This window comes from Strigops habroptila, chromosome 4 (assembly GCF_004027225.2).
Source record: "Strigops habroptila isolate Jane chromosome 4, bStrHab1.2.pri, whole genome shotgun sequence".
Classification (NCBI taxonomy): Eukaryota; Metazoa; Chordata; class Aves; order Psittaciformes; family Psittacidae; genus Strigops; species Strigops habroptila.
The window spans coordinates 49,597,377-49,610,922 of record NC_046358.1 but is presented as its reverse complement, the minus strand read 5'-3'; the positions used below and the strand labels follow the sequence as shown (position 1 = coordinate 49,610,922).

Below are 13,546 nucleotides of genomic sequence, written 5' to 3'. Positions count from 1 at the left end.
AAAATTTCATTTGGTACACAAATACCATTTTGTTTCCTGATGAAAATACAGCAAGTTTTTACTTGTCAGTCTGTTATCATTTACAGTCTCCTAATGGTATGAAGCACTTATATTGTGTGAAGTCACCGCTCCCAGCTCTTTTGTATTGTGAATCTGTAGCAGTCAGTTACAATTTCCTTGCTTGTCAGACTGGCTAGGTTTTGTTGCTGTTTTTTAAATGCCTATCATAATCTGAGAATTTTGTAAAGAGATTCTTGCCATTAAGAAAACTTGAACATGTTCAGTAATGCTAATAAAATCAGTCAGGTTTGTGTTTTTAGGGTGTATTTGGTAGAGATACTATTTTTTTATTTTAAATTGTGATCTTTTCTGTGGACAACTAACAGATTGCCCTTGTGCACTTCGAAGGCATCTAAATTTTACCATTCCTATCATGAAATCAGTGCAGCAGCCAAAGACAAGTGCACAAGTAGGGTTGCAGGTTTTTATTTCTGAATTTAAGCTACTATTCTGAATAGTAAATAATTATATTGGAAGGTGCATTATCCTAACACAAAATAGACTACAACAATGTGTCTTTTGATAGAAGTTTGTCTAACAAGCTCTTAAAGTCTACCAATGAATGAATGAATGTTGTTATAGTGTTCCCAGACTACCTGCACCATTCTCCCTAATGTCTAGCCCAGGCTTTCTACAGAAATTGTCTTGGGACATTCAGGCTGTTCCAGCTCATTAGAAATGAACTGCTAAATTGTCGTGTTTTCATTAAAATTCCCTTTTTTTCATTTGTTCATTCTTTCATATTTTTTATCTCTTGGGATGATGTTTCTCTGACTTATTAACAATAAGGTAGTCTTTCATATTACATGAGCAAAATGTAATTTGGAGATGTTAAGAAGATAAGAGTTAGTTGGGAGGGGAAGGATCCTCCTGCTTTTGTCTCTATCTTCATCTGTTCCAACACTTTTAGTGTGTGAAATTGGGAGAGTGTTCTAAGAGTAGAACCAGATGAAAAACCACAACTGAAAGAGTGTATATGAGAAGTAATGATTGCACTGGTTTTATGGAGTTACCTTTCAGTTTGATTTTTATTTCTATTTTAAGAGGAATGAGATTTTCATAGAGATTGTTTAAAAAAAAATAAAATAAAATTACACTAACTCAGAATTTGTGGGTTTGGTTTTGCAGTGTACAGTCCCTGATTTATTGGTCTGGGCTTGTAGGCTACAAAACCAGATATTGTGTTTAAGCTCTGATTTAACTGAGATTTGGATCATATAATTGCATCCAATTCTTCAGCTCTTGCAACTTGTTGTTCTTACAAAGGAAATGGAGAAAAAAAATGCTGTATTAGAAATGCTTGTGAACATATTTGAATACTAAGCAGCCATATTTTCTGAAATGCTTAATGAGTAATACGCATCTCTGTAAAAGCCTTGATATGTTGTTGTCTGCGAGGATGTGCCCCCTGAGGGAGAGAGGTCAGAGATGGAGATCATGCTGTGCTTTGTAAAATCTCCAATCGGCTGCATGGAGTTCAGCCCCTCATTATGTATTATATTTATTTTCACCTGTCTGAGAATCTTTTTTTTTTTTTGGTTAATCATTTGGTATGGTCACATTCTTTTTTTAACAGCAAGGATTAGATCTGTAATTATTGTTCATGGCTTTGAACAGCAGTCTTTTGTCAAGGTCCTGTTGTTGACTTGCCTGCTTCTTCCAATACTGTTGCAGACAGATCTTACTACTTTATTTTTAGCATAATTTCTGAAGTAACAAGCTGTCTGTAGGCTTTACCTCTTCTGTTCTTGGCCTCTCTGCAGAAGCTTTTTTAGCACATGACCAGTTTCAAACAAACTGACATAGGCATAGAGTTTTAATAGTCAGGTCCTTGCTACTTCATGAAAATAGGCAGCTGGACAGACGAAGATGACCCATCTTTTTTTCCCAGCAGTGAGCAGACCTTGTAAATGGAACATCTGTAAGACACCAGAGAATCTAGTTGCAAAGCATCCATTGGAACCAGGATCCACGTAGAGCTGTTTTCTGAATACTGATAGTGGAGCGTTACTTCAGTGAGCTGTCATCCTTACAGTGTTTTTGAGAACATAAAAAGAGATAGTGTAGCTACAAAACTGCCAAGAGGATTTTTCCTGAAAAGAAAATGGTTTCAGATCTAGTTTGTTTATGCATTTGGCTACTTCATTATCAATTGCTATAACTGTGTGATGCACAGGGTAGAGATTTTAGTTCTTTCTCCTATTTGCTGTAGAACAGACTGCATGCAGGAAGAAACATTGAATTCTTATTCAGTGATTGTGCTTTAACTGAATTCACTGGTCTGTGTTCGTAAAATGCGATAGCATTATACTTTAATGCTCCTAACTGCAAGGAGCTATGAAAACCAATAATATATGATGGTGAAGAAAGATGGGAGAAGGGAAGATTTACAAACAGTTGCTTTACAGCCAAAATGAAGAATTATACACCACAAGAATATTAAGTCATTACTGAGAAGATGACTTCTGAAATAGATATATACAGGAAACAGAAAATCAATCAGCTTTCCATTATGAAGGACTGTTCAACGACGTGAGGATACAGAAAATTTCTCTTTTATAAGGGAAGGAGAATGTGAGGTAACTGAACAAGAATGCAGTTCAAACTGACAGGGAATAGCAGTCAGTTACAAGACTTTTTTTTTTTTTTTTTTTTTCCCCCCTTGTTTTGAGCACAATCATAGTGAGACAAGAAGTAATTGGGAATGTAGATTCATTTGAAAGTAAATGAATGCAGCTTGCATGGTTGAAGTGTTTTTTCCAGTCTTTCAATATGAAAGACTACAGAGTCAAAACGTTACAGAAATACTTACCAGTAAATCACTAATGGGAATTTTGATACATATGACCGCATACTATTTGGAAGATTCAGGTAATAGATATTATAGGCTATGAAGCAAACTCCTCTGCAGTTATTTTAGATGCAAAAGAATAGAATCATAGAAAGGGACTGTGAAACTCTAAGCTTTGTATGCAGAAATACCAAGGTAAGCAGGTGATTTCTTCAAGTCTGTGGTGTTGTCCCTATAATAGTTGCTGTATATACATGTAGAAGCGTGCCATAGGAAAATACTTACAAATTGTCAGGAATATGTGCAAATAAGACTTACGCTTTCAAGGGAATATTTGTTCCTGTCTTGCTGTGTTGTCTAGCAGAAATTTGGGTCAGGAGCCTACAAACGGAAATGGCAAATCTCTCAATAAAGTAAAGAAACTTCTTGGTCAAGTCAAAAGTGACATAGGTAAGAATGGGAAGATACTAATACTGGGCTGGGTAAACAAGGCTTCAGCAGGAAAGTTTGTATTTTATCCAAGAAAATGCATCTTCAAAGCATGTGGTGGAAGCTTCATCCAGGAAATGGGCTGGTCTAAAACAAAAGTGCTGATGTATCTCAGGGATAGATGTTTTCTGGGAAACATCTTTTTTTTTCTCAGTAACTCAGTGGTTCCCTACAAAGAGACAGGAAAGATAGAATATTTTCTATTGGAAGGGACCTACAACGATCACCTAGTCCTGCTGCCTGATCACTTCAGGGCTGACCAGACAAAAAAGCACGTTGTTAAGGGCATTCTCCAAATGCCTCTTAAACACCGACAGGCGTGGGGCATAAACCACCTCTCTAGGAAGCCTGTTCCAGTGTTTGACCACCCTCTCAGTAAAAAAGTGCTTCCTAACATCAAGTGTAAACCTCTCCACTTCCCCTTCTCAGGAAGCTGTAGAGAGCCATGAGGTTTTCCCTCAGCCTCCTTTTCTCCAAACTAAATCCAAAGTCCTTAGCTGCTTCCCATAGGACATTCCTTCCAGCCCTTTCACCAGCTTTGTTGCCATCCTCTGGATGCATTCAAGTATCTTCGCATCCTTCTTAAATTGTGGTGCCCAGAACTCAAGGTGGGGCTGCACCAACGCTAAATGCAGCAGGAAAATCACCTCTTTTGACTGGCTACTTATACTCTCTTTGGCACACCTCAGAGTGAGGTTTGCTCTCTTGGCTGCCAGGGCACAGTGCTAACTCACATTGACCCTGCTGCCAACCAGCATGAGCATCTGGGATAATTCCTATACACATCATGATGGACATGATAGCCAGACCTCAGCTGAAATTAGTGATCTGTTGTGTGTATGTAGTATCAGAGGTATTTTTTACTGCAGTTAAAGTGCTGTAAATTTAATCTGTGGTGAATTTCTCCTCATGGAGCAACTTTTACAGTCCATATACATGCAATTTTTTACAAGATTAGATGGTTGTTTCTAAACCTGAGTAGTTGGGGATATTGCTAGTATTTAAGTTTCAGAGTTAACTGTTGAACAATGATATAAGAATTGTACAAGAACACTAGTGCATTTGCACAGAATTTAGGGAAACTGTATGGCATTTGCTTAAGCTATTGAGTTAGAAAAATACAAATGCAAAGAATATATGAAGTGTCTGGCTCTTAGAACAGCAATAAAAAGGATTTAATATAAGCTAAGATTTAAAAAATACCCTTTTCTGCTTAAATTTACTTCTTGAATCCAAGTTGTTTCATGTTTATAGTACATGTTGCATAATTTCAATGTATTTTTAGGCCAGTAGGAGCGGGTTTCTTTAAACAGCAGATTCTCTTGTATTCAGTGTTCAATTTAGCTCTTTTGATGAGTACATTTCTTAGACTCCAAATGAGATGTAAATTTTAAACTGCGTCTTACGGTGAACTCAAAGCAAATGAAGCAGTTCAGAGGTCACGATTAATTCCATGCAAAGAGACTTTTCAGGTATATTAAATAATTTGCCTTTCCTATTATACGTGTTCATACACCTGACTTCTGCTCCTTCACACTTGTAATGTTGATAATGAGCAGATAAAATCACCAAGGGTTTAGTCATCTGACAACTTAATAACAAGCTGTCTTTAGTATGTATATTGTACAGTGCTAAGAAACGATGAAGTTTCTGCCACTTCACTGAGTATTTTGGCAATAGTACTCAGGGCTTAGAAGAATGACAGGCTCTTGGCTTAGACTTGGAAACTTTCATTCTCATCGACTTTTTGCATATTCTGTGTGAAGTCTCTTGACTTTCTCTGTGCTGGTTTTCTCAACGATGTAGTTGAGTAGAACTACAGTAGTAGTAGTAGTCAGTAGAACATACCTGCCCTTGAGTTAAGTTTATGCTTAAATATCAAAATGATTGGAAAACTTCAGATAAGAAGTATAATAGGTGTTGAAAAATATTTAGGTTTTATCCTTGAGTGCCAATTTTCTTGACTCAGAATGATTCTCAAGGCATGAATCAAAGACTTAGAGTTTTGCTCCAGTGAACAGTTTCCCAAAGTGCTTGATTAGAGCAGAGCTGACTAGTGATGCTGCTTGAGCTGGTGAGCGGTAGTTGCTTTCTGTGAAGAGTGGTGGTGTTTCAACACTACCTGTGAATGGACAAAGCGTATTCATTGCTGCTGGATTTGTTCCAAGTTGGAAATTTGAGACCTTGCTCCTCAGATGGCATTCCTGTGTAGTGGAGTAGTTCAGTTACAGGCTTGCTTTGGAAAAAATGGAGAAAATGATAGCAATAATCCATTTCAACCTGGTTTCATTTTTGTTTTAATTTCATTCCTTCCCCCTCTCTTATTCCTTGACAGTATATATGAAAAATGGATGTAGAGGGCAAGTTACACATACAAATTTCATTAAAGTACTACCCAGCTTAATCTATAAAGCAATCCAACTTGCACTAATGTCTAATACACATAATAATTACTTTTTATGCTTTTCCCTTCATGAGTAATCACAATCAATTTACTGAAAATGTGGTTTGCTAGTTTGTGTTGGGGAATTGCTTTGCCTACAGATATCCAAGTTGCTATGACATTGTTTCAAAGATGTCTTTCATTTTCTTTATTCTTGTAGGACAACTGTAGTTTGCAGTTGCGGTAAATGACAAGCAGGTAACTATCAAAAACATTGGGGTCCATCAGTAGGTTCCAGAGTGAAGATCTGTTTTAATTTGTTAAAACCACAGAAGGAAAAGGATGGGATTTCGCTATAATATGACAAGTGTATCAATGGTTCTGAAAATTTGAGACTTCCAGAGCTCCACTATGCTTCACAATTACAGCTACATAATCCAGTGTATGTTTCATCAGGTTCATTGACCTGACTTGCAAATATCATTCATGCTTTGCTCCCTTATAACATGACAGGCATGTTAAATAATTTAATCTGCTCCATTGTGTAACCCATATTCTGTTATCCTCTCTCCTAATGTGATAGAATGGTAGAACAGAAAGTAAACTGATAAATGAACACTGCTATGCTTTGGTGATGCATTCAGTACATATTGTTGAATGAAGAATTCGCACACTTATCCAAAAGTAATAAGGTCAAAAAAAGGTGATTTTTTTTTTCAGTTTATTATTTGCATCAGTCACTGCGCATCTTTTGCTTTTAACATTTAAAATGGAACATGAGTGGTTTGAATGTGTACCTTGTCTAGATAGAGGTTGCCTACTAACTTCTGTATCAAGTAGCAGCTTATGATACTACTGGGAAGGTCTGGGATCTTCAGTCTGTGCTCTACTCTCTAGACAAATCTTGTATAATCCCCTAAGTCTGCCTGTGAATGGCAGAGTTGCACCACAGAGTTTGTAGCTGTTAAACCACCATTTTTTTTTTCCTCTCTTCTCTCTCTTCCTCTATACTTTCCCGCTCCTTTCCTTATGTTCCCCTATGAACCCTGCTCTCCCAGGACAGGACAATATGTTACTTCTCCATCTCATCTTAATGTGCTTAATGTGCTTTAGAGCCCTCAGCCTGGCAACAGCTTCTCCTTTTTTGTTCAGGCCCTTAAGGCTGCCTTATGTTCCCTGCTGTGCTATGTGTGCTGCTACGTGTGCTGCTAGTTCGAAGTTAATGAATTCTCTTTCAAAGAGTCAATGTCTTCAGGCAACTTGTGTGTATTGTTTCAGAGTTGAATGGTTGAAGGAAGTCAGTAGTCTCTACGAGTCCAAAACTGTCAAAAATACAACCCCTCAACCGTGAAGCTAAAGTAGATGTTGACCCAATGCTAGATCTTGTAAATCAAGAATAAGCAAAAAAACAGGGAAATAAGAATTGTGTTCTGTATTTCATGCAAAGGTATGCAGAAGGCAAACTAGACTTCTGTCCAGAGAAGGTCATAGAATAGATTTCTTCTCTTCCCCTTCCCTCTTTCCTCTCACCACTCCCCCCCGCCCCCCCATGAAAGAAATGGATGTGGTTTTGTCTAAAGAGAGTTGTAAGTTTGTATAGCCTTTTGTTAAAGTTGTAAGTTTGTATAGTCTTTTGCTAAAATCAGGCAGTTGGTTGGCCTTCTGCTTTTAGGACTTTTTTGGGGAGGGAATGGAAAGAAACCGAAATGTTTTTTACCAGTGAGAGAAAATGTCTTAAGTACAGTACAAGCTGAAATTACTGTGCTATTTGAGATGAATAAAAAAATTACCTTCGGTTTATGTTTTTGTATTGACAGCTGCACCCATCCATTTTTTTAAGTATGGCTTAGATAACTTAGTATTATAAGTATCAAAACCAGCTTGACAGGCCAAGCAAATACAGGTTTTATAAAAGCTTTTAGAGTTCAGTTGATTGATACCACATCCCTTATCACTATTGTAGCCATGCTGGAAATGCTCATTTGGTAAGTATGGTGTGGAAGTCTGATTCTTCCCGCTGGCAACGTGAGTAGTATTGATTTTATTTCTTTTCTTAGACATTTATTGTAAGAATGGCACTGCAGTATCTTGGGTTTTGCCACCTTGGAATGAAAGATTTTTCTTACCTGATCAAATGGTATGAAACCTGAAGGAGAGAATAAGCCAGGTTATTGTAGTAATTGATCTCTTCCTGGTTTTGTTTTGCTTTGTTTTAAAAGGACTAACCAGCCAGGAATGTTCACAAAGAAAGAATTTGATCAGTTGGCCCCAGCAATAGACAGCTTCAGTCTCATGACATACGACTATTCAACACCACAACGGTAAGACTCCATCTAACATTACAGAAAGATTGCTGAAGGAACTGATTCCCAGTTAAGTCACTATTAAATCTACAGTATGAGTTCATTTTTTTAGTAAAGTGGATAGTGTGTTGTAACTGTATCAGTTAATAAAGTTTTGGATTAGTAATTAGGATAGGTGAATTTTGAACAAGCCAAGAGCTCAGGACGTTGTGTAATGGGATTATATATGTGGCACCCAGATATTGTGAAAGGCTTTGTACTTAAGGTAAAAAATTATTCTTTACTCGTTCCATGATACTTACTGTTTTCCAGGTCAGGTTGTTTTGTTTTTACTTTTTAGCACAGTTCTGCAGGCTAAGTACATGAATAATCTATGTCAGTTGTGCTTCAAAGCTAATTTTTTCAACAATGACAACTTATTTGCCTCATCCTAGGCAGCAGAGTGCCTTTTGGCAACACTACTAATGTGGATATGTTTTGCCATTCTTCCACTAGTGCTTCCTTTGTACTGATACAGCTGCTCATGCAGCACTTCATCAAACCAGATCAGGGAGCTGATCTGACTGGAAAATAATACAGAACCCCACACTTGTACATGAATACTAATTTTCAGGAATATTAGTTAATAATTTTAACTGAGGTAAAGTGGAACAGCAATGTAGCTGAGGTCCTTAAACTCTGCAGGGACTCATTATGTTACTGTTGTCCAAAAGCATGGTTCACTTCACCTCAAACTGTAGGTAAAGGACATGCTTTTGGAATTCCTGTTAGATTCTTTGTATCTTGCTTCAAGGTGACTGTCCAGAGTTAATATTTGCGGTAAACTGACAGATTTAGAAATGCCATAATTTTTGGTTTTTATTATATCACTAAAATCTTTGTCACCTGTAGTATGTTTGCATTTTGATAATGTCTAGACAGGTTTAGCAGAAAGGAACTTCTGTCTCTTCTGAAAAGAATTTGTATACGTCCTTCCCCAGGCCTGTCTCTACATCTTCAAGCCTAGCGACCTAGAGGAGAACAACCATAGGCAGTAATATGTACTGAAGTTAAAACATTTTTTTGTTACTCTCCTGCTGGAATATGCAGCATAGATTTATCCAGTTTAGGTTTCCTCTAGGTAAATCTGAGATCTATGAAGATGAAGTGATAAGTGATTTTGTACATGCTATACAAACCCATCTGGAACCCTGAATGCTTTTCAAGTTCTGTGCTGTAGGCTGCGTTTTTCCTGTGTGGCAAAGCTGCACCATGCTTTGTGCCATGTTAAGATCACAGCTTGTGGTACAGTCACATCTTTATACTTTCACTGGTGCTTTAAATTACTCAGACCTGGCTTGGAGTTGCTAATCTTTTTTACTTGAAAGGAGAAGTATTCTTCAGTTCACACCCGTTGTATTTGAAATAAATATAGTTTATGAGATGTAATGCTTTTAGTCTGAGAAAGGATTTGATAAAAAGAAATAAAATCTTTTTTGCTTGAATTTGCTTTGATTGGTCTGAGTATATGAAATACAGGATCATACATATTGTTTTCTCACAATTCTTTTGCCTTCAAATATGAACACAATTTCCAGCAACATTCCTGTACTGTATTAGCAGATTGAGTTTTAATGGCACAGATATCCTGAAGGCCCTGAGGCAGGTACTTAGAAGGGAGTACATGTTGTTGATATTTGTAAAACTAGAATATGCTTTTCCTTTTATTATGTTAGTGAGTGCCTTTTATCATGTTAGTGAGTGTTTGTGATAAAGTCTGCTCTCCTCTTTAATGAGAGAGGAGTGGGAAGAGCACCATGTCCTGATGCTATATGTATGGCAGTTCAGTTACTCTGTGAATTAAGGCTCTACTCTTTTTCTTAATGTAGCTTTTTGTTGGGTAGTTGCCTGTTTAGGGTTTTGTCCATAAGTAAGCCTTAAAACAATTATTGAAACCAATCACTGATTTTATAGTTTTTTCTGTAGGTAAATGGTGGATCTTGTCCCAGTATGTTGTGCCAGTTTACAGTAAAAACATTGAGGATGTTATTGGAAAAAAGCTGAAGTCATACAGAGTTGTGAATTACTATGCAGGCATTGTGCCAGGCCCAGTGACAAAGAAAATGTACTAGATGGAAAGTTTTTCTTACCCATTGTAAGACGTTTTGTGTCCCTTCACCTTGGAAGTGAATCACAAAGTCAAGAGTGGGGCAAGCATGTTTTTGTACATCAGCACTTCAAGCCACTAGAGAATGTGCATTTAACCTTCAGAGACTGTAGACTAACTTTCAATGATTTTTGTGTGCCATAGTTTGCTCTTTACAATTACACTAGGCAAAAAGAGAAGGCCAAGAATGAATGTGTACTTTTTTCTGACAACCTGTTTGGTTTTTGCTAACTTGACAGACCTGGTCCAAATTCCCCTCTTCCCTGGGTACGAGCCTGTGTTCAAGTACTGGATCCTGATTCAAAATGGAGGAGTAAAATACTTTTAGGGCTGAATTTCTATGGCATGGACTATTCTGCTTTGGGAGCCTCTGGGGAGCCAATCGTTGGTAGCAGGTAAGACTTCTCTGGATAGTAAGTACTTATGTATGATATATTCTCACAAAACTCAGAAATTTACAAGCGTTCTTGTTTAGAAATATGGATGTGTATCAAAGAGATGGCAAAAGTGATAAATCTGCACTTGAAAATAGCAGCTCAATAGTTAGAGTATAGACCTGTTAGAGTATAAGACCTGTAACTTCTCTTCCCTGTAGAAAAGTGCAGATAGATAGCACAGTTGTCCTGTCAGAACTTCTACGGGAAAATTATTTGTGTTCCCTCTTTCCAATATCTGTGTTTGTACACGCAGTTTGCCATTTGTGTGTTAAAATGTTCTGCAGTATTCTCTTACGCCCTGTATTATTTTGGGGGTTCACGCAGTTGACCTAAAGATTGTTTCTCTTGGCTCCTGAAGTTGTTACCTGTTACTGTGAAACTTGATACTGGTTTCAAACAGCGATATGCCACCAAGTTTCTTTGAGTAGAAAAAGCTGCAATAAGCTCACTTGGAGACAAAAATCTTTAACAAGATCAAGGGAAGTATTCCAAAGTCAGCTTGAAATTTTATATTGATTCTCAGAGGAAAATGGTTTCTTTAGTTTTGGGTAACAACCACCTATAATGACAGTGAGCTTTGTAGAAATACAAAGTCAGGGTATAGTACATCAAGCCAGAATTAAAAGCAAGAAAATCAGTTTGAATTTGGCAGGAAAATCAAGTTTTTTCAGAAGCTTGTTATTAATTTATCAAATAGAACCAAGCCAAATGGAAACAAACCTAAAGCACAAGAGGTGAGTGTTCTCACTTTCACAGGTGACTAAGTTCATTACACCAGGATATTTCAATATAGTAACAGATTGCTTGTTAGGCATAGAAATACTATCTGAGGTGGATTGTATGAGGTAAAGGCCTGAATCTTTTACGTCCATGCCTTCAGTTAAGCAAACACATTGTCATCATTGCACTTGCCTCTGCTGTCTTCCCGCTTCACCTTGGCTGTTTGCAGGGCTGTAATACTGTAGACACAGTTTTATCCCAGTGCTGAAATGTGTTTGAATCTGGCTGAAAAATAGAAAATGGGAGGGGAAAAATAAAGCCATTGTGTTCAGTGAAAGGTATATAGGGAGTATATCAGATGGCTTCTGTAGAGTTAGTTGTAGTGGTTAGGCAGCAAAAATACTCAATAGACAAAGTATTGTTGATTTACAAGCCTAATTATACAAGCTCAGCACAATTAATGTAGCTTCATTGTAATATTTACAGTTCCTTTTGCAGGTAGGAGTATAGCACTATCTTGCACAATAAAAGGATCTTGCTTTTTTCTGAACTGCAACTTTTGGAATGAAGTTCCCACTTCAAAACATACTGCACACTGGGATGGCATCTGCTTTTATGTTTCATAGATTCTTCTGACTATAGTATAGTGTTAATTCATGTTGCTTTTTAATTAATGACAAATATTCAAGCTAAGAGTCATCTATGACTAACTTCTAATGAAAGAGACTATGTTTACTTGGATATTGGCCACTGGTGCACAGTACAAGACAATGTTTTATACAGGGAATGGTCCTATTTACATATTCTTCATTGATAGACCATGATATTGTAATCGTTCAGGTATCTGCCAGAAGCAAGGTTCTGGACAGAGTCTAAGAGACTGAATTTATACATAAAACATACTAATTTTCACTTTGCTGCCTTACCTGTTGAACATCAGTCAATGGTTTAAGTTGATTTTTCCAGAAATATATTTTTGAGCATGTACTGTCATGTATTAGTCTTCGCTGTATGTGTTGTGTAGTAATGTAATAGTAAAAGAGGTTCAAGGTACAATAGCTTCAAAATAGGCCAAGTTTCTGACTTAAAGCAGAAAAAAGGTTATTAGTGTAAAATAAGCTTTCTGCCACTTAATTGGTAACAAGCTATTTGTAAGGAAGTTCTAGTTTCTAGCATCTGTGAGTCTTTGAAAACTATCACTTTTGAATATTTTATTAAATCCCAGAATGGGTACAGCTTGTTCAGAGATCGTTTTCCCCTCTTCCTCCAAAAAAGCTTCCCTCATATTCCACTATTAATACTCTGGCTGTGTCAGGGGTTTTTTTGTTCTATAAGAAGACAAATGGCTGAGGGTGATCTATTCCTTCTCATTTTTGTGTCTGCTTCATACCACATAAAAGGCTGCTCAGAAGCTGTGTCCAGTGTAGAAGTGGATGGCTTGATTATTTATTTTTCTTACCTTGAATCCTTAATGAGTTTGAGCTTCCAGTTCCTTGGTGATTGTAATGCAGTGTTAGGTAGGACCTGTAAAAAGTGTTCAAGGATTGAGTCATGGCTCCCTTAAGGCACCCTTCATATATTGTAGTGATAGTGATGTTAGAAGAAAGTACTGGTATTACCTGAATAGACCTTGAATTAATTTCAAGTGCAGTATGGTGGGACAATTTTTTTGTTGTAGATTTCTGCTCAGGTTACTGCATCTGAAATATATTCTATGTGCAACATGCCAGTGCTCCTTGGCACACTGTAAGGTGCACACTCTCTTGTTGAAGTATATTCATCAGAATCTGATCATCTTTAGTAAGAGAGGTGGAGAATTGTAAGCTTTAGTGGCAGACTATATATTCTCAAGTTCTTTGATGTGAAGGTAGCATGCTCTTAAGTTGATTATTAGTATAGTTTATACATAGGATTACATGAGGAGTGCAGAAACTTTTGCTGGTCTCATGTTTGTTTTTTCTTTTATGATAGAAATTACGTGATGGACAGGCTTTGAACGTAGATTTCATTCACTGAGTATTTTTGCTGTCAGGAAGTTCATAAAATAACTTTCAATAGGATTCCTCTTTGCATAAAATATTATCTGGCAGTGTTTTTTTAAATTCAGAAGGTGATCTAAAGGTAGAAGTGCTTGGTTACCATTTTGCTGAAAAGATGTACAACCTTTACGTGTAATATCCTTTTTCCCTCATACATGCCATAAAAAGTTGCATGTAT

General features: G+C 37.1%; 1 protein-coding gene across 3 annotated transcripts in view; it reads left to right on the top strand.

Annotated features, from left to right (window-relative positions):
• Window positions 1–13,546, top strand: part of CHID1 (chitinase domain containing 1) — a 123,237-nt gene that overhangs the window by 35,190 nt on the left and 74,501 nt on the right. For all 3 annotated transcript variants that reach the window (XM_030482715.1, XM_030482717.1, XM_030482716.1), the window contains 2 exons: window positions 7,943–8,044; window positions 10,412–10,567. In XM_030482715.1, coding sequence (XP_030338575.1) covers window positions 7,943–8,044; window positions 10,412–10,567 — 258 coding nt within the window. The remainder of the gene's footprint in view (window positions 1–7,942; window positions 8,045–10,411; window positions 10,568–13,546) is intronic.